At 40.0% G+C, this 27,194-nt stretch overlaps 1 protein-coding gene across 1 annotated transcript in view; it reads left to right on the forward strand.

Moving 5' to 3' along the window:
- CDKAL1 (CDK5 regulatory subunit associated protein 1 like 1) overlaps positions 1-27,194 on the forward strand; it is a 426,979-nt gene that overhangs the window by 248,662 nt on the left and 151,123 nt on the right. The window contains exon 10 of the mRNA XM_055800231.1: positions 15,956-16,122. Within this exon, the coding sequence (XP_055656206.1) occupies positions 15,956-16,122 (167 nt within the window). The remainder of the gene's footprint in view (positions 1-15,955; positions 16,123-27,194) is intronic.

Genomic DNA, 27,194 nt, shown 5'->3' on the forward strand with positions numbered 1-27,194 from the left:
GAACTTTGGCTTATGTTCAGCCTCCCTAATGTCATTAGTGAATGATATTTTTTTTTTTAAAGCCAAAAATCGTGATATGATTCAGAATGATTGAGAAGATGTATGTGATTTCTTTTACGAGAGAGGCTTTAACGCACCATCATTGAGGCTGAATTATTTCTCATTAATAGCAAGTAGAGGGTGGTTTGTTTAAATTGGGTTTAAGGTCATAGACAGGGCAGGTGGAAGAGGAGGAAAGAGAGGAGATACGCATCATGGTTAACTGTTGGAAGAGGCCTGCAAAATAAAATGGAGACTGTCTCATAGACTCAGTATTTGTTCTGTCACGCATAGAAACGTATGCACAGAGAACACGCAGAAAAAATGCTGCTCTGGTGGTTTGGATTCAAGCATATGGTGTGATGAATTGCTTGGAGCCCTAGTGATAAAGAATATTAACAGCTTAAAGACTCACTTAGCTGTCCCGTACTATTCTTTAGGTATAAGTGGAGGTAAACTAAAGTAGTTGGACAAGTAACTGTAATTACAAGTTGCAAATTCTTGTGAGTCTGTACTGTTACTTATGCGCTGCTTGCAGTGTTTATTTGAAGACCAACTCTTTCACGATGTGATAAAGCCTTCTGTCTTAGTAGTTTGGTGCCCTGTGATGCTATTGTTCTTCCCCACCAGTATGAACCCCACTTCCCTCCTGATGAATCTGGCGATGTCCCTGCTGTGGAGGAGTTTCAGCTAATCCAGCCTGGGGGCTGCAGCTAAATAAACTGTGTAGTGTGTGGTACTAAGTGGGACACCCATTTGGGACACGCTTCTCCAGTTTGTGAAACTTGTGGGACCTTCCTGTTGCTGAGATTTCTAGTTTTCTGTCAAATTTGTTAGAAATTGGTCAGTTAGTTCAAAAGTTACTGGGATACAATGATACATGAACAACATGATCATGCAAGCCTTGTTTTCTTAGATATCTTGATTAAAGATATGCTTCTTAAATACAAACTGAAGGATCTGCGTCCACGTTGGAAACCAGAATAGGAGGATTCAGTTAAAGGTATTGGGATCTAGTACCTCAGTTCTTAGTAAATGGAGAACATAACTTGTTTTAAAAAACGCAAGCTCAATATTGTCCATTCTTCTCTATTCTTACCCACCAATGTGATTTAAACTGTTTCATGAGTGGCATCAAACCCCTTGTTGGAATAGTAACTCTAAACGTAAATAAATGAGGGAAAACTTCATTGTAATCCCAAGATGACTTAATGTTTTGTTCAGCTGGAGGAAAGGAATTTATCTCTTTTGAAAATTTTATTTTAAGAGGTTTCGGTTTATTTTTCTGTGCCAATCTGTAGTTAATACTGTGTGGTGTTATTTACCACAGTTTTGCTCCGTTCTCAGATTTCGGTTTGTGTTGATGTGTTCACGCTCATTCTTAACAGGCTTCTTTCCCATGGCTGAGCCCCAAACAGTATCTGAGCTGAAATACTGCACGTGTGTCTAGAGTCCTCTGTGGGTTTCAGGGAAGTGTTTTAATCCTGTGTGTCATTTTTAGTTTTATGCTTACATGTGCCACTGCATTGTGATCCTTATTTCGAGTTTACGGCATCCTTTCAATTTTCCTTTGAGGCAAAATGTTGAAATAGGTAATTGTTTTCTGTTACTTTACTAGAGGGTGGAGATAGGAGAGGGGAAGTACTAGACAGGAATCTTTCTGACAATATGGTAAACCCAAAAAGCTGCTTTATTCCCATCTCTACTAACCAACAGGTTCCCTTCCTAGAGGGAAAAAAAAAAAAAAAAAAAAAAAGAAAAAGAAAAAGGAAAGGTATTTAACATCTTCTAAGTTGCAGCCGAACTGTTGTTGTTGTGCAGGGACACAAAGATGTGTTATGCTATGACTTAAGAGTCACTATAAACCTTTATTAGATGATTTGGAAATTAAATTGTAGCACATGACCCAGTGCTAAAGCTCGTGTTGTTAAAAAGGAATTACTGGCAGTCAAAACATGCTACAGAATAAATTACATTTCTCCCATTTCTGAAACAGGAAGAACAGACCTTTCATTAGGTTTCTTCTTTTTTCTAGCATTGCTGAAGCTTTTTTCCATATGTAGAAGTGAGAAGTGGCATATGTATATGCAGCATGTTTCCTCTGCAGCAGTGCAGAGTATATGACAGTATACCTTTTTATTTTTTTTAGTTGTGCCTTAAGTTAGATATTTGATGACTTTGTCGTGCAGTGTGTGTATTTTATTTCTTTATCCAACTTAGTGGTATGAGTTTTGGCATTTTTAGTAAAACTGCTCTGAAAACATCCCATCTATCATTATCAGAAAATACAAACATATGCAAAAAAGTACTCCTTTAACTATTGGATCATATTTCAGAAAAAGGAGGAAAGTTTTTGAATAGCATTTGTGTTTGATTTGCAATTCCTCTAGAATGTTTAGGTTGGGATTCATCTTCAGGACTCATAGAGTCCGGAAAGATGATGATTCTTTAAGTTCCTCTAAAGATAATATGTTTGTGGAATTCTGAAGCCCCATAACACTCATAGATAGCTATGGCTTGACTGCAGTGCTACTGTTAAGTGGATTGGTGCTTTGCTAATGTTATAGTGGTGGAAGGCTGAATATTTTAAAGTTTAATACAGCTTCTTGAGCATGCCTGTACTTAAGAAACTGTACTAAAAAAGTAGTGACAGCAAAATAAAAACCTCACTCAAAACGGCACTCGGTGCTTCTCACTCTTTGGCCTGAATCTTGTTTACGGGGTTTTTTTTTCCTAGTATCACTGCCAGCGGCAGCTTCTATAATCAAGTCAAACAAAATCATATAATATGAACAGCACTTAGCAGTAAGAGAATTCACAAGAAGTTCATGCTTGTTCAGGAAGGACATACCTGGGCGGTAAGCTATTGAAAGGATTTTTCTTTTTATACTTGACTTGTGAAGATTTTAATATAAGACTGGCTGAACTACTGCTGCCTGGAAGGATTTTTCTCTGAACTGATTTTCCTGCGCCCCTTGCAACATCTGGCAGGCAGCAGTCACTGGCAGGAGAACCGTACCAGACAAATGGCACCGCTGGCCCTAACTGCACCGGTGGTTTATGTCTTCCTGCCCAGGACGTGTTCCTGTCGCAGACGTGCGCAGGCTGCCGGCAGCCTTGGAACCGGCCTTTCCGCTGTCACCTCACCTTTCTAAAATCAAACACACGCTTATCTCCTTAATCACCTCTCAGCTGGTGCTTCAGCATGTCCCTTGGATGAGTCCACTAAAACCGAACTCCTTGTGAAATGATTAAAAGTACTCCTGATGGAAAAGCCATGTTGAGAAAGAAAAGAACAAGTCATAACAGCACTACTGCTTAACCGTTAACACTGCAGCACAGAGGAGTAGTATTTGAAATGCAATTACCTGGTCTGAAGGGAAACATGATCTCCTAGTCTCAGGGATAACTCACTGAAGAAGTCTTTTAGGCAAGTGTATTATTTTTTACCATGATTGCCCTAATGATGTCTTTTAAACAGTTAAAGCAGCTGAGGAGCTGTTGTAAGATTTGTGAAGTTCAATACTGGTATAATTATTTTTTTTTGTCAAATTACATTGCTGTGCTGGCTTGTGTCTTTCAGAGCTAAAATAGGATGTAGAGGTGTTTGTAATAGGTAAAATAGTAATAGTAAAGGGGCATGTTACAGAAAATTTTAAATGAAGACAAAGGTAAACTTGTAGACTTCTGGGTTTAAAGAAAAACTATTTAACAAATAGGGATGTTATTAGATTATTTCAATAGTTTTTTTAAACCTTTTTTCCTGTTGTCATCTACTTGGTGGCTTTTTTTAATAGATGGAAAAATAAACTTTTTTCTGAGTGACTAGGCTCTAGCTTCAATTCTAGTCTTGAAAAAATGCAGTAATTGCACTTTGGATGTTTGTTTGATAAAAATTCCCAAATAGGAGCTCATCTCTCACTTTTGATTTAATTTCTGTTCCTATATTGAAATATAATAAGCTCATCAAAAGGTAAATTATTGTTTAGAATGAGACCTTAATGGATGTTAATCTGTATGAGAAAAATACATTAATATCCTTCAAAATCCTTGAATGATTTCAGTTTGACCTCCCTGTGGACACCTCCAATAGATTTTAATTGCACTCTGATTATGATATATTTTGGTGGTGTATCGCTGAATACTTTAGATAAATTTAAATTAAGGCGATTACACACCAAAGCAGCTCTGGGTGCTCGGTGAGAATTCACTAGATACACATAAACGACTTTATGATTTGAAATTAGGGAAAGATGACCCATTTAGAGTTGCAGTGAAAATACCATCCATCTGAGAAAGTATTTCAAGTAATACTGAAATATTTCAAGTTAAAGGAGCGTTTTAACAGAACTCAGGGGATTGTGTTGTTATTTCTATCTGTAGACTATCTAATTTTTAATGTATATTTTCCTGATTATTGTTTTTCTCTTAAAAAAAAAAAACCAAGGCACCTTATTTTTGAGGTTGCTTAGTGACTTGCTACTGAACTGTTATAGCTTATAGTCAGGTGCAGCAACAAGTTGACATACTTGCGGATACAGGCTGTATTATTCTTAAGGAATGAAGGGTGTTAGTCTGCTTTTGTGAGAAGGTAACTTCAGATAAGGGTTATCATCCTCAGAAACTATTTGCACGTTACCCCTCTGTCGCTGGCATATGGAACTGGGCTCCCCTAAGTGCATCCTGTCTTTAGCTGACCACCTTGTCCTTGCACACACTGACCGTTCTCCCTGCTTGCTTTTATTGTATGGTATAGCAACCTGCCAGATTCTTGAGCATCTTCTCACTTTATACAAAGAATAATTGTAATTAAAATCAGTCTTTTGGGTGGAATTCAGTACTCTAACATAAAACAACATGACTGTGATATATGGAATTGGTGAAAAATAAAGCAAAACACACTGGTTTTTACTAAAGTATTTCTGTGTTGTAGTTTGAGGTTTATATTATTACATCTTGGCTTATAACTTAGTATGAAACACAGCATTTGAAACTGTTATATCTGTCGGTTATGATAGTACATCCTAATTCTGGAAGGTTTTTTGTGATCAGAATAAGTAACATTCTAGAAGATATCTTCCCTAGTCCTGGGATATTTAGCAGAGCAGAGATTATTTATTCATTATTGTTAGCTTTTCAGTCATTTCAACAATTCAGAATTTAAACATTTTACTATAACCCAAATTATTTCCAGTTAATTTTCAGGTAATTTAAAAAATATAATCTGTAAATACCCAATATCTGGTTTCTTTCTACTTGTGCTGTTCATCTATTAAAAAAAAAAAAAACAAACCACGTCAGAAACATTGAATGAAACAGGACTATAGGATTCAGCTCTTGAAAATGCAAGAAATTTGGGCAGAACAATGCTTTCTGGAAAAAGAGTTTCCATGTCAAATATCTCTAACACCCCCCGGTAGCTTGCGTGCAAGCTGCTGTTGTAGAATTGGTAAGATTTTCTTTTTCTGAACTCAGATTCAGAGAGTTATTTAGCTTGGCTACAAACATTTTTAATGATTGAAACTTGGTATGCCATGTTACTTCCCAAGAATTAATCAGTTTCCATGAAAACATGTTGTTTAAATGAATCCAAACTCATTAGCACTACAGAGATGGATACTCAGTAAAAAGCCTCCATTAATTAGCACTGCATCCTGTAATATGCCTACAGCTCATGACCATTTCCTTGAATCTGTGCAATGTGTGACCCTTTGCATCTGATACTTCATCTACAGCAGACCGATAGCCTATGTTTGGGTTTTAAAACAGCGAGCGTATGTTATGATGAGTGGCACGTTACTCGCCCCCCCCCCCCCCCCCCCCAATTCCTAAGTCATAAACAAGATTTCTCATATGCCTCATTTTGAATTCAGAGCTCAAAGCAGATTTCTCGTTGGGGTTTTGACAATAGGCATAGAAATGATAAATTTTATTCTTCAGATTTTAAGTTACGGGAGTTCTGCTCCTTCTCGTTTCTGTAGCTGAAGAGTATTTCTGCATGGTGCTAGGCTGACCCTTCTGTTGGAGGGTTGAGTACTCTCTGCTTACAATACACGAACAACGTGAGCATATCAATAGTTCACAAAGTGTATTTGTGAGGCACAGAGCTGAGAACAATACTTCCACACTTCAGGGACCTGCGTATCTGTATGCTGTGTACAGGGCTGCAGAACAGCGACTCTGAACTCACGCCTGCCTGTGTTTTCCGAAATAGCTTTCCTTTGTGTTTAAGTCCCTTTTTGCAAAAGCCATTCCTTATGGTCACCCAGCCCTTTGTGTTTTGTTTTCCTGATGCATGTACTATTGCCTATCATTGAACCTGCTTCTTGAATAATGTTCTTGGTTCAGCAAAGAACTAATTACCGTCAGCTAATTCTGTGCCTGGTCATTAATACACATAAGACTTTTATTGTGTTAACTTGGGCGCTAGATGTCCATTGTCTGAACACCAGCTTAATTCTTGTAGGATGTCTGTACATGGAATGGCAAAATTCAGTTTTGTCTTTTTTCAGCTGGCAAGTGTAATGATAAAGCACTATATTTTATTTTATTTTATTTTGTGCAAGAGCTAACCTTAATAACAGGCCATTGTGTAGGTAGCACACATGCCTGGAAATAGGAGGGTCACAGGCAGGTGAACAGCGGAAAAAGCACAGACTTCTCTCTTAAAGCACAACTGCCTCATCCCTCAACCTGAGAAATAAGACCAACTCATGAAATTCAACTATGTTTTTTTCCCTCCAGGTTTTTGTTTTTGGGGTTTTGGTTTGTTTTTTTTTTCCCAAATCCTTTCCTCCCCTTTCTCTTCAAATTGGCTACAACCCCCCCCATTTATCATCATGATGTATGGTGTCATTAATCCTCCTTGAAAGCAAGATGCATAATGCTGCAGCGTTGGCACTGAGCAAACTTCTGCAGGCTGACTGCCTTGATGCCCTTTTGAGTCCCTCTTGTTCTAGGAGAATGAAACTGGACTCATAATAAGTTTAGCTATCATGCTGTTTGCAGCAGCCAGTGACCTATTATACTGCTCCCTCTGCGCCCCCCCCCCCCCCCCCCCCCCCCGCCTTCCTCGCCCCTTTGCTAACGCTCTGTAGCTACAAAACTGGCAAGACAGGGCTGCTGGTTGGTCTCTAGCAGCGAGCTATTACGAACAGGGGTCCCTGCAGGGGTAGAATGACCTCTTTTATAAGCAAGGACAAGAGTTTGCTTTGTGGGAGAGAGAAAACTCTTAGGCTGTCTTTGGTATTTAATGATCAGTTGGCCCTATCTGCAGCATGCTTTTTATTGGGAACTCTAACTTTTTTTTTTTTTTTTAATTAATACCATAGAAAGGAGTAATTTTAACTAAACTTCCATTCTTATTCCATGTTTCAAAATACTCCTCCTATCAAAATACTTTGCTTTGCTTACCAGCACAGTCACGGAAGTGAGCAAAAGAAACAGTATTTTATATAAATTGTAAACCCGCTAAACCCTACAGCAGCCACAGTTAGTAATCTTCCTTCATGGTGAAGCATTTGCTCCAAAAGGAGTTCTGTGTTTTTGAGACTTATATGCAATGAATTTGGATAAATAAGCAAATTCATTGGACGCATGTTCTGAACCATTTCCTCAGTTTCGTCTTTCAGGTGCATGACTTTTCAAAAGGAAAATTTTGAATAAATCTGTTTGCAGCTTCCACTTTCATAACCACAGAAGCTGAGATGGAAAGCCACCATTAGTCATATAGCTATTCGATTTTTTACCAGACTCCACATCTAAGTATAAAGCAGATGGTAGAGTATCCTTGCATTAAAGTTAGCTAGATGTTACTAAAGAGTAGATGGGTAGCTGGGCCAGAACTCTGGATTTCGTTGTGTGGTTGTTCTCGTAAAATCTCCAAAGTAACCCTAAGAATTAATGTGAAAGGTGGTAGAAGTAATGTGGGCATATCTTTTGGTGGTGATGGGTCAGGGGAGTTTTTGTTTTCTAATTCTGTGCAAACCCAGAATGTTTTGTTATTGTAACTCAAAAGTAATTAACAAAAGTTCTTATTGAGCAGTCCTAAAGCTTAGTTTTTTGGTTTGTTTTTACTGTGGTTCTAATGCTTAGGGTTTGGGTGTTTTTTTTTACTGTGGTCCAGCTCTGACTTTACTTTGTAAGTTACATAAAATAGCACAAGAAATATGAATGCACTTTCATGGGAAAAATCTATGTAAGACCTAGAATTTTAAAAATATATTAACACATTTTCATTGAAATAGAATCAAGCGGTTCCTTGAGCTCTTGCACTGAGCTTCATAAGCTGTTTCTTGAGCTCTTTTGCATTGAAGTTCATTTAAACTCCAATTACAGCACTATATAAGTAAGTGAGATAGCATGCTTCACTTTTTGAAAAGATAACTTAAGGTAACCAAAATTCAAGGGAAGTTTCTTACTTTTGAAAAAGCAATTGTCAGAAGAATTAAGGAGGTCCCAGGCGTGAATAGTTTTTTTCTTTTGGAGTTTGTAAACATACCCCAAACTTTTTTCCCATTAGTTTGCAGGATCAGGAATTTGTTGTAAGTGCTTACGTCATGTCTGTGATAGATGATCCTTTAAATCAAGTTCCCATTGTGGCTTCATATAGTTTGAGAATTTCATATCATGAATATATAGTAATGTATAGCATGTCTGTAAATACATGAGAACTTCAATCATTTATGTGTGCAAACATGTACTTAAATTAAGCATCTTGGCAAGGAGAAAAAAATATCTTGAATTTTGTTAGTAAGTGTAGTAGACAACACTGCCAAACAGGATCTTCCAAAGTGGTGATGTTGAGTCTTCTGCTTTTAAAATGTGTTATCCTGCATAGGTGGAATAATCTCAGTCAGTGTAACTTGGTCTGTATGTCACTGCATGTTGGCTCCCAAACACATTTGTTCTCAAAAATATGTAGACCGTAAAAGTTAGTGTGTTCATTTCCTAAGCACACCAATATATGTGTCATCCTGTGGGTAGCAGAAACCACAACTGCTTTGAAGACTTGTACTGAGCTAAGCACTTGCAAAATGTAGCTGTAGTTTTTGTAACTGCAGACTGGCGTCCAGAAGTAATAGAAATAATCCTGCAACGAGAGGCATCCAAGTGTGCTGAGAGTGCCAGCTGTCATTAGGAGGCTGTTCTCTCTCACCACTCCAAGGGCATGACAATCAGGGGAGAGCTGGATGCCTGGAAAAAGGGGAATGTCACCCTGCCCTTCGGGAAAAGCGAGGAGGGAGCTCTAGGGGAGCAGCTGAACCTCACTCTCTATGGGGCAAACCCTCTTGGAAACCACTTCAAGGCATGTGAAGGACAGAGGGTGTTTGGGAGCAGCCAGCCCAGGTTTACTGCTGGCAAACCATGTCACTGGCCCAAGGGACTTTTCTGACGGGATGTCTGGTGTTGCGAAGGAGAGGAAGCTGTGGAGTTTTGGGGTGGATTGATTTGGATTTTTGTGGGAGCTAGGCGTTGTTTGGTTTGGGGTTGGGTTTTGTGGTTTTATTTTTGGGGTTTGGGGTGGAGGGGTTTTCTTGTTTTGGAATTTTCTGTTTTGTTTTGGTGGGTTTTTTACCTTGACTTTAGGCTACGTCTTCAACTTGGTCTCCCATGACACCCTTAAATTGGTGAGGTGCGGGCTGGATAGCTCGATGGTAAGGTGGCTGCAGTAACGGGCTGGACTGCCAGGCTCGCAGGCTGTGGTCCATGGTATAACGTCTAGCTGGTGGTTCCTAATTGTGTTTTGCAGGGATTGATACTGGGGCCAGTGTGTCATGTCTTTATTAACAGTGTGGACAATGAGATAGAATGCATTTTGAGCAGTTTGGGAGGTGATACCAAACTAGGGGGAGAGCTGACTGACTGAAGGTAGGTAATATATGAAGGTAGGTGATGTTGCAAGGGACCTCAGCCGTCTGGAGAAATGGACTGACAGTAGCTCCATGAAGTTTAACACAGGCAAGTAAAATGTGCTGAATCCAGCACAAAATAACACCACGCTGCAGTGTGGATGGGGAGAGCTAACCAGCTGGAGAGCAGCTTTGCAGATGTTGGCGCTCCCCTGGGTGAGCTGATGAAGGTGAGCCAGCAGTGAAACTGCTTGGCGGTGGTGGTTAGCTGCGTCCTAGATGCTATCAGCAAGAGGGCAGCGGGCCCGGGGGGCTCACTGGTACCTTGTGTTTGGTGACTATGAGACCTCACGGACAGAGCACTTTGGCCAATTTTGGGCACCCCAGCACAAGGGTCATTTGTGTACTGAAGCAATTCAGCCGAGGACCACCGAAAGGATTAGGAGGATAGAGCACATGACATGTGAGAAATGGATTTGTTGAGCCTTTGAAGAGGAAACTCAGGAGGAGATCTTAGTGCTGTCTACCACTGCTAATGGGAGGGTACAGAGAAGGCAGAGCCAGACTGTCCTGTGGTCAGACAGGTCTTGCAGAGATCAGATGAGAGGTAACAGGACAAGCTGGAACACAGGAAATTGCAATTAGGTACAAGGAAAAATATTTTACCCCGGGGGTGGTCAAATATTGAAACAGATTAGCCAAACTGGCTGTGGTATTTCTGTCCTTGGAAATATTCAAAACACAACTGTACAAGGGCCTGAGCAATCTCATCTAATTGGACCTGATTTGAGCAGCAGATTGAATTAGATGACCTCCAGAGGTACCTAAGCTATTCTGTGATCCCACAGAAAGAGATTTTCATCCTGTGTACAGAACTGTCTTTACCCTTTGGCTTTCCTGGTGACCACACAAAATGGAATTTGTTCAGGCTTTTAAATTAAGTCGCTGTGTGTAGCAGGTCTTTATGTACTACTAATCAATGCTTCAAAACAATTTATTCTATTAAAGAGATATTTAAAAACTGTTGATTATGACTCTAATAGTGAAAACTCAAAGAAATGTTTTCCCGATCCTCATTTGGAAGTGCACTAATGCTAAACAGATTTTCCTGGCCACTAACCAGCCATTGCTTCCTCGCGTTGTGAACGGTTGGTTAAGCCAGTCATCCTTCACTAGGCTTTCTCTTTTAGCAGGAGTTTTGAGGATCTAGTAATTTTTCCAAGAGTTGCGTTCTAGTAGGTCAGCCGTCATTCCTGATACCATTCAGATCTTGTTCTGCTGTTTGTGGCAAGCTTTAAGAAAGCATCTTTAAGAAAGCATCTTTCCCTTCTTTCAGACTGTTGAGAAGGGTAAAAAAATAGATCTTTGGAGAAGAGGAAATATATTTGGGCAGAATAAAGATCCTCTGGAAAGTCAGGCTATGAGACACTTCTCTAGAGCTTTGTCCCTCCAGGTGACAATGAGACTTTGATGGGACCGGTTTGCCCGTGGTGCGCTGCGAGCAGCGCTGCATTCCTCTGACTGATATATTGTGGGATCATAAGCTGACCCACAATTTCCAAATTACAGAAGAAATATTGATCCTTTGGATCATAGCCTGACAGCTTGCCTCTTTCACCAGCCCTGTACCTAGACTTGTCTGTTTTCTTCAGTCTCCTTTTTTCATCATCTGCTTGCCAGACACCCTGCAGTTCCAGACTGTGAGGTTGGGGGGGGGGGTTTACTTTTTGAGGCTGGGAAAGGGTGTGCTTGTACAGGATTGTGTGTCCTTCCATTCTGTCTCTCCTCTAGGAGCCCTGTGTACATACAGATCAAATCGAGGTTTCTTGGTGAACTGGAAACTAATTCTTCCAAACCTCCATTAGCACCAGTGAGTTGCTCCCAGTTTGATTTACTCTTACAGGAAGTCCCTGCAATGGGATCTTCCAGTGCTGATCCATGTGGTTGAACCGACCATTGGAGAGGAGGCCTGGCCTCTTCCAGGTGGAATCAATGCTTGCAGAGTGCTTCAGAAGTGTAGGAGGAATGGGATTCCTCCAAATCTCGGTTTCTGTTTCAACTTGTGTTATATTCAGGTTGATACGGTGATAGGGTACGTACACAGATGACTTTACAGTTTCTCAGTTAAGGCACTGATTCAGCCAAGTAACGTAGCACACGCGCTGCATCGAGTATGTAAATAGTGCCTGTAAAATCCATGCTGAATAAATAAGGGGAAACTCAAATAATTGAAGAGAAAATGAATTTATTTAGGGTGAGCTCATTCTGAACAATAAGCACATTTAAAATTAGTTTGATTTTTTTCCAAGCCCTTCTCTCTGTCTTTGGCGATGATTTTTTTTTTTATTTTTTTTTTATTTTTTTTTTTAAATTCTAAGGGTGTGATCAGGAATGGCAGGGTCAGATTGATTATCCTCAAGTCTACAGGCAGTTTTTGACAAACATTTAAGTCAGGCCTCCCCTTGGCAGATGGTCTGTCAGATTTCTGTGGTGCAGTGGGAGAGGTATTTCTAGGGCCAGTGCAGCACTGCAGGCTGCCGTAAGAATTCACCGTTGGAGGAGGAATAGAAGGAGGTCAGGCAGTTATTGATAAGCATATGTGTGCTATGGAGATGGTCGGGATTAGGGGCCTCCCGCCAAGGCAGCCTGCAGAGAATTGTGCTGCTCTAGAAGCCACTCCTGTTCACAGTAGAAAATCTCACAGGAAAGAGAAGAAGGGAGGGAGATGGGAAAAAAAAGGGAATTTTGTGGTCAGATTTCATTTGTGCAAAGGTACAGTGGGTGAACAAATAGAATTTCAACGGGATTAGCGTCTGATATATTAACATCTTCAGATGTTTTTGTAGATTGAAGTAAATTCATTTTTTTGGATGGAGTAGATTTTAATTTAAAAGATGTTTGCTACTGCTGGAAATGGTGTTCACAACAGTGGCATGAAGATAAAGCGAAATAAAAAATGCTAGATTCATTTTTATTAAAAATGAACCATTTGAAGTGGTCTCTAAACCAGAAATGCACATATCGTGTAAAAGTGATAACTGTAGGATTTCTTGTCACTATGACAAGGATTGTTTAGACTACCCCACAAAAATGAAATCAAAACCCATGTCAAATAATTCCCAATGATTGTTCTTTATGTTGAGCCGTTGGAGAAGGAATAGGTTCAGAAGCTCCTTCATTTCCTTGGAACCTATTCTTTTTCCAACATTTTCCATTCTCAGTCATCTCCAGTTACAGCAGAGCAGAGATCAGAAGCCAGCTGTTGAGGTTACTCTTTGGAGCTGGGTGGTAATGGCAGAGTGAGAAATAAACTATGAGTTGTGACCAAAGGCAGACTTGTAATTACTTGAATATAATGATAATTGGCCTTAATACTGTAACAAATGCTCTGAGTTTACACATCCAAACTCTGCAGTTTGGATCAATTTTCTTGTTTACAAAATCAGATTGCTTTTATTAGCACCAGAATTACCCAGTAACAGAATGGTGAATGATTAAGTGAGGTTCACTGCAAAAAGAAAGGAAAAAAATACTGTATGTGATTAGACAGTTTATTTCAGCATATTCCTGTGTAGGGCTGGTGTTTGGAGGGGAAGGGAGTTGAGTGGGAATGACGTCTTTGAGAGGTTTGTTGTTTTCTCTTCTTACCTGGTGTAAGCTTGGACTCCTGAAGTCAGGATGCAGAGGACTAGAGCAGACAGCCTAACAGCAGTTGACACCGAACCTCTATCACACACAGTTGTGTACAAGGTTGATTTACGCTACTTGTAAACACGTAACACTCACAGCAGCTTTCAGGATTTGAAGATCCATTTTGTCAGCCAGAAACAGGGATGTGAACTCCCTCCTAAAATACCGGCGTCCATCCCCACCCCTCGCGTTAAGACCACGTCCTTGGTGCTCTCAGCATGAGTTTGTTCCCATCGCTTGTTGTTCAACACCCTGATCGGAGAGCAGGTGAGACAGTTATTCCTGTTGTTGCTGATTTACTATTACAGCTGCTTCCTCTTCTTGTGATTTAATTTGAAGATTCAGCCCACCAGGGGGCTAATGGTCCCCACCTCTGCAGCCTTAAAAGCTCACTGTTGTTTTCCACAGGAATGTTATTTCCATTCCTAGCCAATGATTTATTTTTTTTCCTCAACGTTCGTCTGGTAGCTGTGAGGCACTATTCCATTACCCATTTTCATGAAAAACAAAACAATCCAAACAGAAAACCCCAAACCCAATCACAACCAAACCCCAAACCCATGCAATTATTTAGATTGAAAGCTTAAAAATGAAAATTACTCTTTTTCAGTAGAAACTCAGCAAGTAAATTACTCTGTTTTGCAGTGTTTTGATGGCTACTGGAGACTGATATAAAAAAAAACAACAGGGCTTTAGCCATCGTTTAGATCCTTTATGTTTCTCTTAATTTTGAAAACTTAACAAGTTCTCACTTCTTTTTGTTCCGTAACTCAGGAAAATGTAGGGCAGGCGTTGAACCCTAGAGTACGTTTCATGGTGTGGTACTGCCTGTGGTGGGATGAATTCCAAAAATGTTAGCAGTTGCAGTGGAATCCACTGCTGGCAGATCCTGCCCACCTGGCCAGGCACGGGGAGGCTCAGGCTGAGCGTGGCTACAAGGTCGTGGTTGCAAGGTGGGTAACCAAAGAGAAGTACTTAGAGAGTACTTTCCACCAGGCTGCTTCCAGGGACAGGATTATACATCTCTCGCTACCTTACTCTTGAGGCAAAACTTCGGATGCAATGAGTTTGTTGGCTCAGCTTTAATTTTTAAGTATTCTTACGTCTAAATAATAAATGACCTTGAAAACCTTGCTGAACAAAGAGAATTAACTTGGCCCAGCACAGCCTGCTGTCCGCCCTTGCTGTTGTAGTGTGTATTTCAGTGACAGCCTTGCGTTTACATTTTTTCTAAAACTTCTGTTTTTCTAGGTTTGTTACTTTTCATGTGATTAAAGTCTCTGTATGTGTTTATATTTTCTTCATCATAAATATATCTTTTTAAAATAAACAAGATTTACATTTTATGATAAATTCTCTGCTGGTCCAAAGAGTGCTTTGATGAATTCTGCGCCTTCTAGCGCTGGGATGTTTTCTTTACTTGCTCATCATCAGTATTATTAACTCTTCATTGAGTTAATGGTACCTTATCTCACTGGGAATCACTGGCGTCTTCCTCCCAGCCACCTGGTTTTTGATGGCTGATTTCTTGCTATGGGGTGAGGAGGAGGGAGAGATGGATTGCATGGCAAAAAAGGATGGAAGCTGGGCAGACTGATAAAGGGGCTGTGTGAAACCTCATTGCTTTCAGCTGTTATTAAAGGGCGGTGCAATCTTTCCCCTCTTTGAGCAGGAGGGTATTATTACTAAATATCGGTGTTCAAGGTCACTACTCTTTCTGATATAAATCAAATATACAACTTCCTAAGTCCCTGATTGATGGAAAATAAAAGTATTAACTGCTAGGGAACAGGTTTTCCAACACTGTGGCTCAGTCATGCAGTGGTCACTAACCTGTTCAATACAACCTTAATATTGCATTGCTAATTGTATAATTTGAAGAATACAAGTTTTTAATAGTTATTCCAGGAGGAATGTTAATCGCTGTGCTTTAGAGCTGGTTTTTGCTTGCTGGAAGCTTACCAGTTAATAAGTTAACTTCTAGTAACAACTATTAATGCAAACTTTTTGCTTGGGTAATGTCACTTGCGGTGTTTAATGAATTAGACTCAAAAAACAGAGCCCAGTACTAAACTTGACTGACTTGCTGTAGAGCCAGCACAGAATTAGTCATTGGCTGTGAATGTTAATCACTCCACAGCAATGATAATTTACAGCATTGTTGTAGCACTCTTGTGCTCATAAAATGAACTTAATAACCCACTGCTACCCATGGGATAAGCCTGCCTTCTCCTTCCCTCCCCCTCACAATTCAGTACCCAGTCTGGCTGCATAATAGCCTTGTGAAATACTGCATTAAAAAGAGTGAGCAGCTGTATGATAAAATAAACAGCTTTAAAACAGATTTGTTAATTATCTCTTTCTTTTATTCACAGAGGGTGTTTGTGAGATATGGCTGACCAGTGAAGACACAGGGGCTTATGGCAGAGACATTGGCACAGACCTCCCTACGCTTCTGTGGAAGCTGGTTGAAGCTATTCCTGAGGGAGCTATGCTGAGGCTTGGCATGACAAACCCTCCCTATATTTTAGAGCATCTGGAGGTAAGGAAGAAAAGAGAATCATTTATATGCCAGTGTAGCCATTCATTGAGTGAGTCAGCATGGAACCTTGTGTATAGTGCGTTTCATTTTAAGTAGTAGCTTAAAAAAAATTGTGGACTTGAAGTAAATTTCTAGAATTAGACTAATACTGTTAAGCCATTTGCCTGACACAGCAAGTTATTGAAATAAGATACTCAGATCATTTTGGGATGACAGTATTACTGAGGTCTCTGACCAGTGGAGCTTTATTATAGCGATGTTGCATTTGTGTGTATATCTAGTGTACCCAAGAACTAGAGGAAATGTCATTAGCATGCAATGGGCTATGGAATTGAATTTGTCTTCCTGCTACACCTTGGATGAGTATTTCCAGAAATACTATATGCCGACCTCACTCACTCAACAACGTTGAGTCATCAAAAGTCAAATGCTATTCTGAGAGTGTGTAAAGCTTCCATGATAAGAATTGGAAATTCTAAATGTGTATCTGTGTTAAAAAATTTGTAACTAAGTAGTGCAGTGAGATTAGAAGCAATGGAGTGTACAACTATATCTATCTGGAATAATATTGTATGTATGCAGAGCAAGTAGCAAGAGTTTTGTCTCAAAGATAGGTTGGTTTAGTTGGATTCTGTCACCAAATGAATTTATTGAAATTCCTAAGAACTGTTTATAGAAAGAACCTAACTTTAAGGAGGAGGAAGAAGCAGGGAAAAAGACAGCTTTAGGTAAATTTTCTAAATGTGTGCATCAGCAGTATCCAGATAAATAGCTGGTGTCTCCATGCTGCTTTCCCAAAAATGTTACAGAATTAGCTGTCGCACTTGCATTTTCTGAAGATGTCGAGGGCAGTATTTTCTCACCAGAGTGCCATAACTGCACCTTTCCCTGTTGAAGCACATGGGCTGAAGGAATCTCATCCTGATAGGAATAAGCAGATTTTCACTTCACCGGCTAAAGAATACAAGCTGCAGAAAACCGCAAGAAATTTCCCAGGCTGTTATTTTGTTCTTTGGTTTAACATACGCTTCACTAAGCTAGTCTTGACAACACACTGAATAAAAATCTATGGGAAGTGGTTTGGCTGGGTTTTTTTAGAGCTTTGCATTCTGTCTCAAACTCTCATATCTGTCACAAGTTTCTCTTCTTTTGTATTTTAACATTTTTCAGCATCTTGTACAGAAGCAAATCAAGCTTTTAGCAATTTTCACAGTTAGTGTCTTTGCTTTCATTTTTAACTCACATTATTAAAAGTGTTTTGGCACAGACTGCTGCTTTTGTCACTGCTGCTCAACTTATGAGTACTCTCAGGAGCTTTCTTTTTTTTTTTTTAAAAAAAAAGTAAATCAGTTGCTGGAAATAAGAAACTGCTCTGCCCAGCTAAGGGGCCCTGTAGTAGTTTTAATTTCATATAATGGGAGTAAGGTGGAAAGTATATTGCATTCCTTCAATCAGTACCCACCTTGGTAAGTATGACCATGTCACAAACCTGTAAATTGTTTTGATTTATGGTCTCTAATCTTCCTGTTTCTAAATTTTCTAGAAAGTGCTGTAGGTAGGACTCTTTTTGACCTGACTCATATTCAGGAAAAGTACTCTAATCTCTTTAAAAATGGATCTTTTAAATACGATTGCAAAGGGGGAGGAATTCATGAAAGCCTGTTCAGAACATGTCTCTGGGATGTTGCTGTGCAAAACGTGTTACGTGTGCACCAGCCCTCCTGTACCATAGCAGCATCTGCTGCTGCCTGTCTTCTTCACTCTTCCATACAACTTCCAGTTTATATGATTACTTATTTTAAGAATTATTTTACCACATTCCTGAGTTTTGTGTATGGCCAAGAATTTCTGAGTTTGTAATTTCATGAAATAATTTTGATGATTCGTCAAACTAAATTTGTCAGAATCTTTTTCCCTTGCATTTTTGTCTAGTCTCCTCTTCCAAGCTTACCAGACTTGTATCTGAAAGATCACTAGGGAATGTTGGCAGCCTCCTGTATGCATTTTCACCAGACAAAACCAAACTTTTTATGATTAAAACTATGATTTGTTTAAAACACAAAATAAATTGAGAAGTTGATTAACCTTCATGTCACTTGATTAGGATAAAATTCAGATGCAGTTCTGTTATCCTTTAAGAAAGGTATGAAATTGTGTTATTGGTTGCAAACATGTTTTCATTAATATTTTTTAAAGGTACTGCTTTTTATTAATCTATTTTGTGAGAAATTGAGTTGCTAACTAGGACGTTTTTTGAGTTTCTGCGAAAAAATTTTACATGGGAGAATGTGCAAATCATATGTCACTTTTTATATCCAATGGAAAGGAAGAAGTTGTTCCACTCATACCTTTCAAAAATCAGACTTGTTCAGCAGTTGCATATAACTGTACATATGCAACTGCTAGGCGAGGGTTTATTTCACTTTAGTAATGAACACATGCCTGCTAAGTGGCATAGAGCGACAGCAGACATGTAAAAGCATAAATTAATTTTAAGATCTGGACAGAGCTTCCCTAGAGAGTGAGCCTGAAAGCAATAATTTTGATTCATTTACAGTTTTTGCCATATTTATTGGAGCTTACCTGCAGGTGAAAGGTCTGGCCAGCTTTATGTCTGTCTGATGCTTGTAACCTCCAAAGCTAATCACAAAGTTTATATGATAAAGACATTTATTTTCTCCAATAACACTCAACTGTAAATTAAATGTTTTAAAAATTCCAGTTTCCAAAAACATTATGTGCATTTTTTTAAACACTGCTTTGTAGTACTGCATGAACTGCTCTATCATTGGAACTGGTTTTGTGCTTAAATATAAGGTTTTAAAATATTTCACAAATACCTGGGTTTTTTTTCAGATAGCCATGTATTTTAATCTCTGATCATTCAAAGCATCAGAACACTGGCTTGTGTACTTGAAATTCACAGGTTTCTTTAACTCTTTGTTGGATTTTTCTGCACCTTTAAATTATCAGAGTGGGAGACGATTGGAATTAAAAAGGATGGGGGTGGGCAGCTCGATACCATGAGTTGCAGATGGCACAGCTGCGGTACAAGCAAGGAATCCCTCAGACCACAATGGCAATGCCAGCGTCCTCCGTGACTGAGGGAAAAGTGGCACCTATGGATAATATGATTGAATAAAGAACTAAAATTTTAAGAATGTATCACTTTATAGACAATGGAAGCCTAAGTTGCCCAAATGGCGCTGGCGGTGTGCAGAGCCATCCACAGACAGGAGGTACTGGAGCACTGCATTTGCTTCCCTTGCCCCACACCTCGGTCCTTTGAAATATGCCCAGCTGTATTTTTTGTGTTGCTCAGGTGGTTCATCAAGATGTAGCCACAGATGAAGTACTTTACTTACATATTAATTCATGCCTTGATGGTTCGCAGCAAAGGAGATGTATCCACTGACTAAAATAATGCAGCTTTTCATGCTACGTGTATTTTTTGTATATAGATGGAACGGCTTTCTCCTACACTAGAAGATACTTAGCCCACTTTTGGATAAGCTGTTTGATGAACTGCTTAGAGATTGAAATGTATTTGCAAGTGCGAAAAAGTGATTGCAGATTCTTATTTTTTTCTTTAAAAAAAATAAATTTTTTCATAAGCATACTCTTGAGATACTATCTGCTTAGAAAGTGTACCGTGGTGGGATTATGACCAGGGATCTGTTTAAGCTGCTGGCAATGTTTACTTTGTGCCGTATGACCAGGTCTGTGGCTGGGCATTGGCCCTGGGATTCTTTCGACTCCTTGATGTTGTGCCCACGTTCACAGGTTCCCTGGAAATGAAAATGGAGGAACAGAAAATGCCACGTGCCCTGGGAGTGTGTTACCTGCCGCTGTACCTGGGAATCTCTCTCAGCATCCCTAGGAAGTGCCAGCCACAGCTCAGCTGTTCTGCTGATGCTGGGCGCTGGCCCAAGGGGAGGAGGATGAGGAGGAGGCTCATGAGTGGTGGGACCAGAGCAGAGGAGGGAGCAAAGGAAAGTTGCGGGTGCTTTTAACTGGCCTTGATGCTCTCATGCTGGAAGTCTTGGTAGATGTGGGGGCCTGGGCCAGTGGTCCTTCAAACTCAGGTTTATTATAGCAGGGGGGTCAATTTACGTTTTCACGACTGAAAATACTGAGCATACCCAGTGCCTTCAGGTACTACTGTCAGGGAAATGCTGTTCTGCCCTTAAAGATGCTTGTCATTTCAGGCGAGGCTGGTAATCTCATGAAAATCACCATTATACTGGTTTGGTACAGTCTGACAATTTAGTACTTCCAGTTTTTTATTCAGTAAATATGGTGGTAATGGTGCCTTATGTACTTAAAGATGCACATAGCATGAACAGTTTTGGGGTGAGAAGCAAACATATGTTTTCAAATGATAAATTCTGCATTCAGTTGGGCCTCCTTATTTGTAAAGAAAGGAATATTTAAAACCATGCAGTGTTTTATAGTCGTGCAAAATATTAAACACTTTTTGATATGCTGCCTACTGAGCTATCATTAGAAAAAGAGCCTTTATCGCAATTCTTCAGGGTGCAATCTAAAATGCTAAGTATTTTATCTGCTGTTTTCTTCACCTTCAGATGATGTCTGTGCTTACGTTAGTAAGTAGTACGAAGCAATAACAGCAGATCAGGAAATTGCAGAATTTGGTAGTGAAGCCACTATATCTACATTATTTGCATTTTGCAGTCTTCAAAATAAGTCTAATCGCCTTAACGAAACTTTCCCAACGCTGACGGTCCAAATCTGTTTCAAAGGCAAGTTGTTGGCTTGAATTCCTCTGTTCCCACGATGGGCTTGGAGCACATTCGCTGTGAACCTGGAGGATGGCCACTGCTCTCATTTCCTTGGAAGGGAGTTTGGTTTGCTCACCCCAAAGTCACCAGGCAGATTGAACAAACCCATAGCTGGAAGGGAAGCGTGGGAAATTGCAGTTTCACTGCGGCTTCCAACCATCACGTTGCTTTGAACACAGCCAGCACTGGTGAGACTACTCCTGGGCAAGGCTTGTTGGTACAACAAAGAGGACTATTTGTCTTTAAAAAAACTGATGGACCCGAGACCCCAACATTGTTTCTCTTGATCTGGGTAATAAGTCTAAGAAAGTTGTTGGAGTTTGCATTTTAGCTGCAGGAGATATCCTCAGTTTGCCTTTCAGAGAACATCTGGCCAACCAGTGGAAATAGTACTGTGTCTTGCAAAGTGCTCTCTCCCAGTCTTAGCAGCCTGCTTGAATGTATGCGTCGTGAAGCGTATAGCTTGCTTATTTGAAGTTCGGTTTCAAACAGATATTGAGATGCGCACCCTTGTCCAGTGTCGGTCCTCCCTTAATACATTGATGCCACATGGTGTTGAGGAAAACTTTCGATTTCATCTACATGGCAGAAAATTTTGGTAAATGGATATGAACTCTGGTCAGGGAAAAATGTTTTAGCTGAGAATTTTTTATTTTATTTTTTATTTTATGAAATGTTAAAACTGAAGGAAATATTAGTCCTAGCAAAACCCTGCAATGAATGCACAGGCATAGTTACCTTGTGTCTTCTTACCCTGATGTCTTTGCCCAGAGCTACTGTTTGAATTGCACAGCCTGCCAGCTGGCAAAGATGTTATTGTCCTATAGTATCAACATGTACCAAACATACATAAGGTATACATCCTGCTTTGGAAGGAACCTCCAGGCACTTATTCAACACTCATATTATGGAGTTATTGGCTAGTGCTCTAGTGAGACAGTGTTTTGTATCCACTCGCGGTGACTGATGGATGCTTCCAAATCTGTATAAAGGAGGCAGTTCACACCTGCCATTCCCGTAAGTGCTTAATTTCACATGACTAGATGAGTAGTCGTCTTTGTCACCTGTCAAAATGAGTCTGTCTCAAACCATACCATATGTCATCTGTGAGCTTTATCTTCGTTATTAATTCAGGACATTTGAGTGATACACCAGCCGTTGAGATGGAGTTTGCATGGTTTCAGTGTCTTTAAATTCGTAAGGTGTACCAAGTGTGCCATGAGTCGCAATGGTATTTCTTTGCTCTTTTGCTTTGATTTTTCATTTCAGCTTGGTGTTTATGTTCCTTAACCTCATTGAAGCTGATACCCTACAGATGGCTTTCTCAAATGTGCTCTGACACAGCACATAGATATGTATTACAGTAAAATTAGTAATTCACATTTCTTTTTCCCATATTGTTCTTTTTTTTCCTCTGAGTGCCCTGAACATTTCTGAGCATTGTGCATAAGCTCAAGTCTTGAATAATCTGGGGTGTACGTTGATTTGAAATGCATTTAAAAAAGGGAGTAATATGCTCACATTCTTCAGTGGCAAATAAAAGGGCAGAATCATTTCAGGAATTAAAAGGCCTTTAGGGCATGTATTTGCTTTGTTCCTGGTATTATTTTTGTCATTTTCATAGACTGCTGCATTTGAAAGTGCCAATTAAAATCTGTTGATTTGACCAGAAAAAATGAAAACTGTAGCATACATTTAAATAAATGAATAGTTAAGCCCCTGACCTCATATTACTGTGAGTTTTGTAGTGTTTTGTAGTCGGTGGACCATGCAACTTTCCCTTGCTGTAATTACATAGTTGTGTGTGTCTTGCTAGCAGTAAAATTCAAAGAAATCTCAGATACTAAGGGGAGGAGAGGGGCAGTGGGAGCTGGGTTTCTAATAAAAAAAAAATGGGGTGGGTAGGAAGGGATGCTTATTATTTCCTTTGGTATTATGTTAAATGCTTATTTGTCCTATGAACACTGTGTATGCATCTTTGCTTACTCAGTGTATTACAGCTTGCTTTTTTTTTTTTTTTTTTTTTTGAAAATACTCTGTCTCTTCTGTTCTTCCTCTTAAAGTGTTCTTTGTCTTTGGGGTTTCCAAATACAGCACATTTCCTTGAAGTTACTCCTTAAGACATAGATAGCATCATGGGAACTTTTTCACTTGTGAACTCACCCCAGAGGGAATGTGTGTTTGGATATTAATGGGGTTAGAAAAGGGAAGAACCTCTGCTGTGCTTAAAGCTGCATTTTGTCACAGCACTTTCTCTAGAGTTTTGAGATCTCAGACTCAGCAAGTCCTAATGTCCATAAATGCTTGGTGACATGTTTCCTTCCAATTGGTGGCATATGATTCATCTTAATAAAATGTCAAAATAAGAACCCATCTTGCTCTTCTTGAAGGTTTTGTGTTGCATCTGTACATCTTAGATGTTCTCAGAAACTTTAACAATGTTATTGCATTGGGAACTTTGATGAACAGTAAAGGTTTGCTGCCAGATAATGTAGAAGGGAATGTTTGTGGTGCTGGGAACGAAGCTCCTGTTCTTTATAACACTGGTAGAAAACACACTTTGAGAAACACAGCGCAAGAACTGCCTTTATTATGCAAGATTCTGTTCTCCATCAAGACAGAATATTTTATGCATGCATCTAGTCCTCTGCTGTATTTAATAATCTGAGCATAAAAATTGGTGTTGCAAAAAAGGGGTTAACGTTAAGTCACAGATTGCTTGACCAGTTAAAGCTGTGCATGTTAACTGTACCTTAATTATGATTTGCTCATATGAATGTTTCTCTTGCTTGTTAGATACCACAAGAACGAAGAGTATTTAAATGCAGACAGATCCACACTCAATCCTGTGTTGAGTGTCAGGTTGTCTGTCAGTTGCTTAGAATGCTGCCTCAGCTCAGCAGGCCTTTGGAGCTGTGGCTTGCTTCGTTGGTGGGTTACTAGCATAAAATAAAAATCACTGTTACTTGTGCAGTTTATTCAAAGAACAGGTAGAGCATACATAAAAAACTGCATTTTTACTAAATCAAGTGGGAATTTGAGCAGTTGTCATGCACTTCAAGGCGTTGGGGTAGTAGCTATTGTCACATACATAGCTTACATAACAAACTGTGCCATCTTATTTTAATATTTCTGCCTTCCCTGAAAAACAAATAAGATCCCACTTTCCTAGTAATTTATATTATAATAAGTAAAGTTCTACCAACTACTCTCCGTGCTGTTCCAAAAGCTTCTATTTAGTTTAGATGCATAAACCCTTTTGTTTTCTTTGATAGATGAGCTGTCACAGTCACTGTGCTTTGCAGCATCATCTACATAATCTTCAGTAAGACTGCTTGCTTCATTAGGTTTTGGCATTTGTTAAAAAAAAGTTTGATTTTCTTTTGGAGGTGTTTATTCTTTAAAAATGAGAAAAAGGGAATATAATGTATTCTAGAAACTTTAATAAAACTGCACAGTAATATTGGCTTTGGGATTCTGTATCACGGTGAATTGAGAAAAAGACATAAATTCTTTTCTACCCAGTCTTTGGAATTCAATTAGTTTAGTTACGTTAAATGTGCAAGAGCTGCTGAAGAATGTAAATCCTGTGATATCAGTCTTGTGGTCATGGTTTTGAATATTTTTATTCTGTTTTGCTATGAAATTTAGCTCAGTGAATTGAATATCTACACAAGAAAGGATGTGATAGCGCTTGCCTAAAGGTTTAGGTTTTGATTAAAACCTTCCACTATTTTCCTTCCACTGTAACCTGCTAACGCAGATGCTGTTTCAGGTATTGTACTTGCTTGTATGAAAGAGAAGGAAACAATGGGGAGGCTTCCTGGCACTGCTCCGTCTCAGTGCAGCTGAGCACTGTTGGGGTGTGCCGTTCATTCCGAGTTCCTTCTGAGCAGAAGCCATCAATTGTTTTCTGTTATATGGGATTCTCATTTCTGAGCTGGTGAGCAAATGCATAATATGGATGAAACCAGCAATCCATTTCACTCATCCAGGTTTCCGAAGACAAAAAGTTTAGCGTGACAATCCTACTTGCCTGTTGTGTGCGCCCCCTCTATGCTTTAATTCATTTTCAAGGTTTTATTAGCATAAAGTATGAGCGAGACAGAGAGTTATTTAAAGTAGCAGTGTGCTGGTGCAATAAATCACCCTTTGAGGGAACTTCCCAATATGTGTTTCTAATACATACTGCAAAAATAGTATTAATTTACTTGTGAGGGAAAAATTATTTTATTTGAGGAGTGCTTAGTGATAAGAAATTAGAGTGCACCATGGAGAAAAATGAAAAAATGTGTATTTTTTTGCACATCAGAATCAATCATTTCACAAGGAACTAGCGTTAGCTGTTTACTTAGCTGGCTTTGAGTTATTAAGCCATCGCTCTACCTGCTAATTAAAAGTACATTTTATCCTAAAGTGAATCTTTTTATTGAAACTGGACAAACAGTGCTCCACAAAGTCTCTTTAGGATTATAATGACGGCTGCAGCAGCAATAGGAGCAGTTTTTGTCTTGGAAAGCACAGAACTATTTGCTGCATGTTTCCAACCCCACAACTTCCATCAGTTCATGTGCAATAACTTCAGGCAATCAGTGTGGTGCTATTATTGCTGGATGCGCCCCTCGGCTGTGTGTTGGTGGCACACCTGCAGAGGCTCGCGTCCTACTTGGGCGCACAGCTCCATGCAAAGTGAGCAATAAACAATCAGCATCTACCCAATGTGGATGCTGATATGTTACATTTTACCCTATGTAAAGCCAGCCCTGCTTTAATGCTGGAAGCAGGTTGTGATAGGGATACCGAGTTTTCTTACTGTGAATATTTCAGCAATCCAAGTTGGGATATCTGTACTGGGAATTACTGTTTTTAGCAGGTAGAGGCAAAACATGACGCTATGGTATACTATGTATGTCCAGGTTAAGAGTCCTGTCTTGGAGAGAAACACATGCACTCGTTAGTTGAGTAGGAGAGTTCTTGATGTTTCGGTGTTTGAAAGGAAAAAATCAGGTAGCTAGTGTTTGGTGCCGTGTGTGTCCGTGTTTGTGCACTGACTTAGGGGAAGAGATGCAGCAAACCTCATCTGAAGCTTTGAACTACGAAATACAGTATTCTATTGTGGTATTATCTCAATGTCACCTTTTTTTGAAAGAACTCCTGTTAGCCTGTCCTCATTTTGAGTAAAAGAAGATGTGGCAAGTTTTTAATGGCAGGTGGATGTTTCTGGTACGGCTCGGTTTGGGGATGAAGGGGTGAGGTTTATCATGTAGCCCTGAGAGAGACAAAGGTGCCTAGCTAGCTAGGGCTGTCTGTTTTATGGGGTTGGAAGCAGTAGAGATCCCACACTTAGGAGACCAGCTGGGAAGAGCTAGGGCCGAGCACGTGGCTCTCATGGCTAGTTCTCCTGCCAGCAAATCACGGATTGCAGCCTGGTTTATATCCACTTCGAAGGGTGGCCTGAGCTAATACCAGGTTTTGTTTGGTAATGTAGAAAGCATTTTTTCCCATATGACAAAACAGCATTTTTGCCCTCTATCTGGCAACCCAAAGATTCGATTGGAAGGTTCAAATGACATTGTGTGGGCTTCCAACTGCTCCAGCGTGACCTGCCTTTATCCTAATGATCGGATGAAGACCTGCGCGTATGTCACGTCGCACTGGGTAGGGTAGGGGTTGCTCTTACTTGCCATCAGATGGCTTCGTTACACCTCCCCCACTTCATAGGCAGGTGAGAGGGAGGCTTTGCCTTCCAGCCAGCGCCCTGGGGAGGTTTGCCATTGCACATCCTTCGCGTTCTTTGGGTTTTGCAGCCCCATTACTCATGGGGTGGGAAGCAGGGGGAAGGCGCCCTGCTCTGTAGTTTTAACAAAACTGTAACGGGCTTTCCAGGCTCGATCGTACTGTGTCATGGTTGCCGTGCCTGCATCACGAGCTCACATCTGCTCCTGAACTGCGCTGCAGCAGAGGAATTTATGAAATGGGCCGCAGCCACTTGGTTTTTATCCAGACGGTGCTGGTGGTGGCACCACTGAGCTTCTGAAAGACAACAGCCAGCAGACGCCCCCGTGACATCCCAAATGAACGTCTGCCACAAGGGGAGGAAGTTTTGAGGGAGTGCCATTTTGTCATGTTTCCATATGGATAAGGGTTTCTTTGGGCTTCACTGCTGGCAGAGGACAAAATCCTTTTGCTAGGAAGCGAGTTATTCATATCACAGCAACTCAAACGCAAGGCAGAATTCAAATCCTGGATTTTTGCCTACTTTTAGTTAGG

The sequence above is a fragment of the Falco peregrinus genome, chromosome 3 (assembly GCF_023634155.1).
Source record: "Falco peregrinus isolate bFalPer1 chromosome 3, bFalPer1.pri, whole genome shotgun sequence".
NCBI lineage: Eukaryota > Metazoa > Chordata > Aves > Falconiformes > Falconidae > Falco > Falco peregrinus.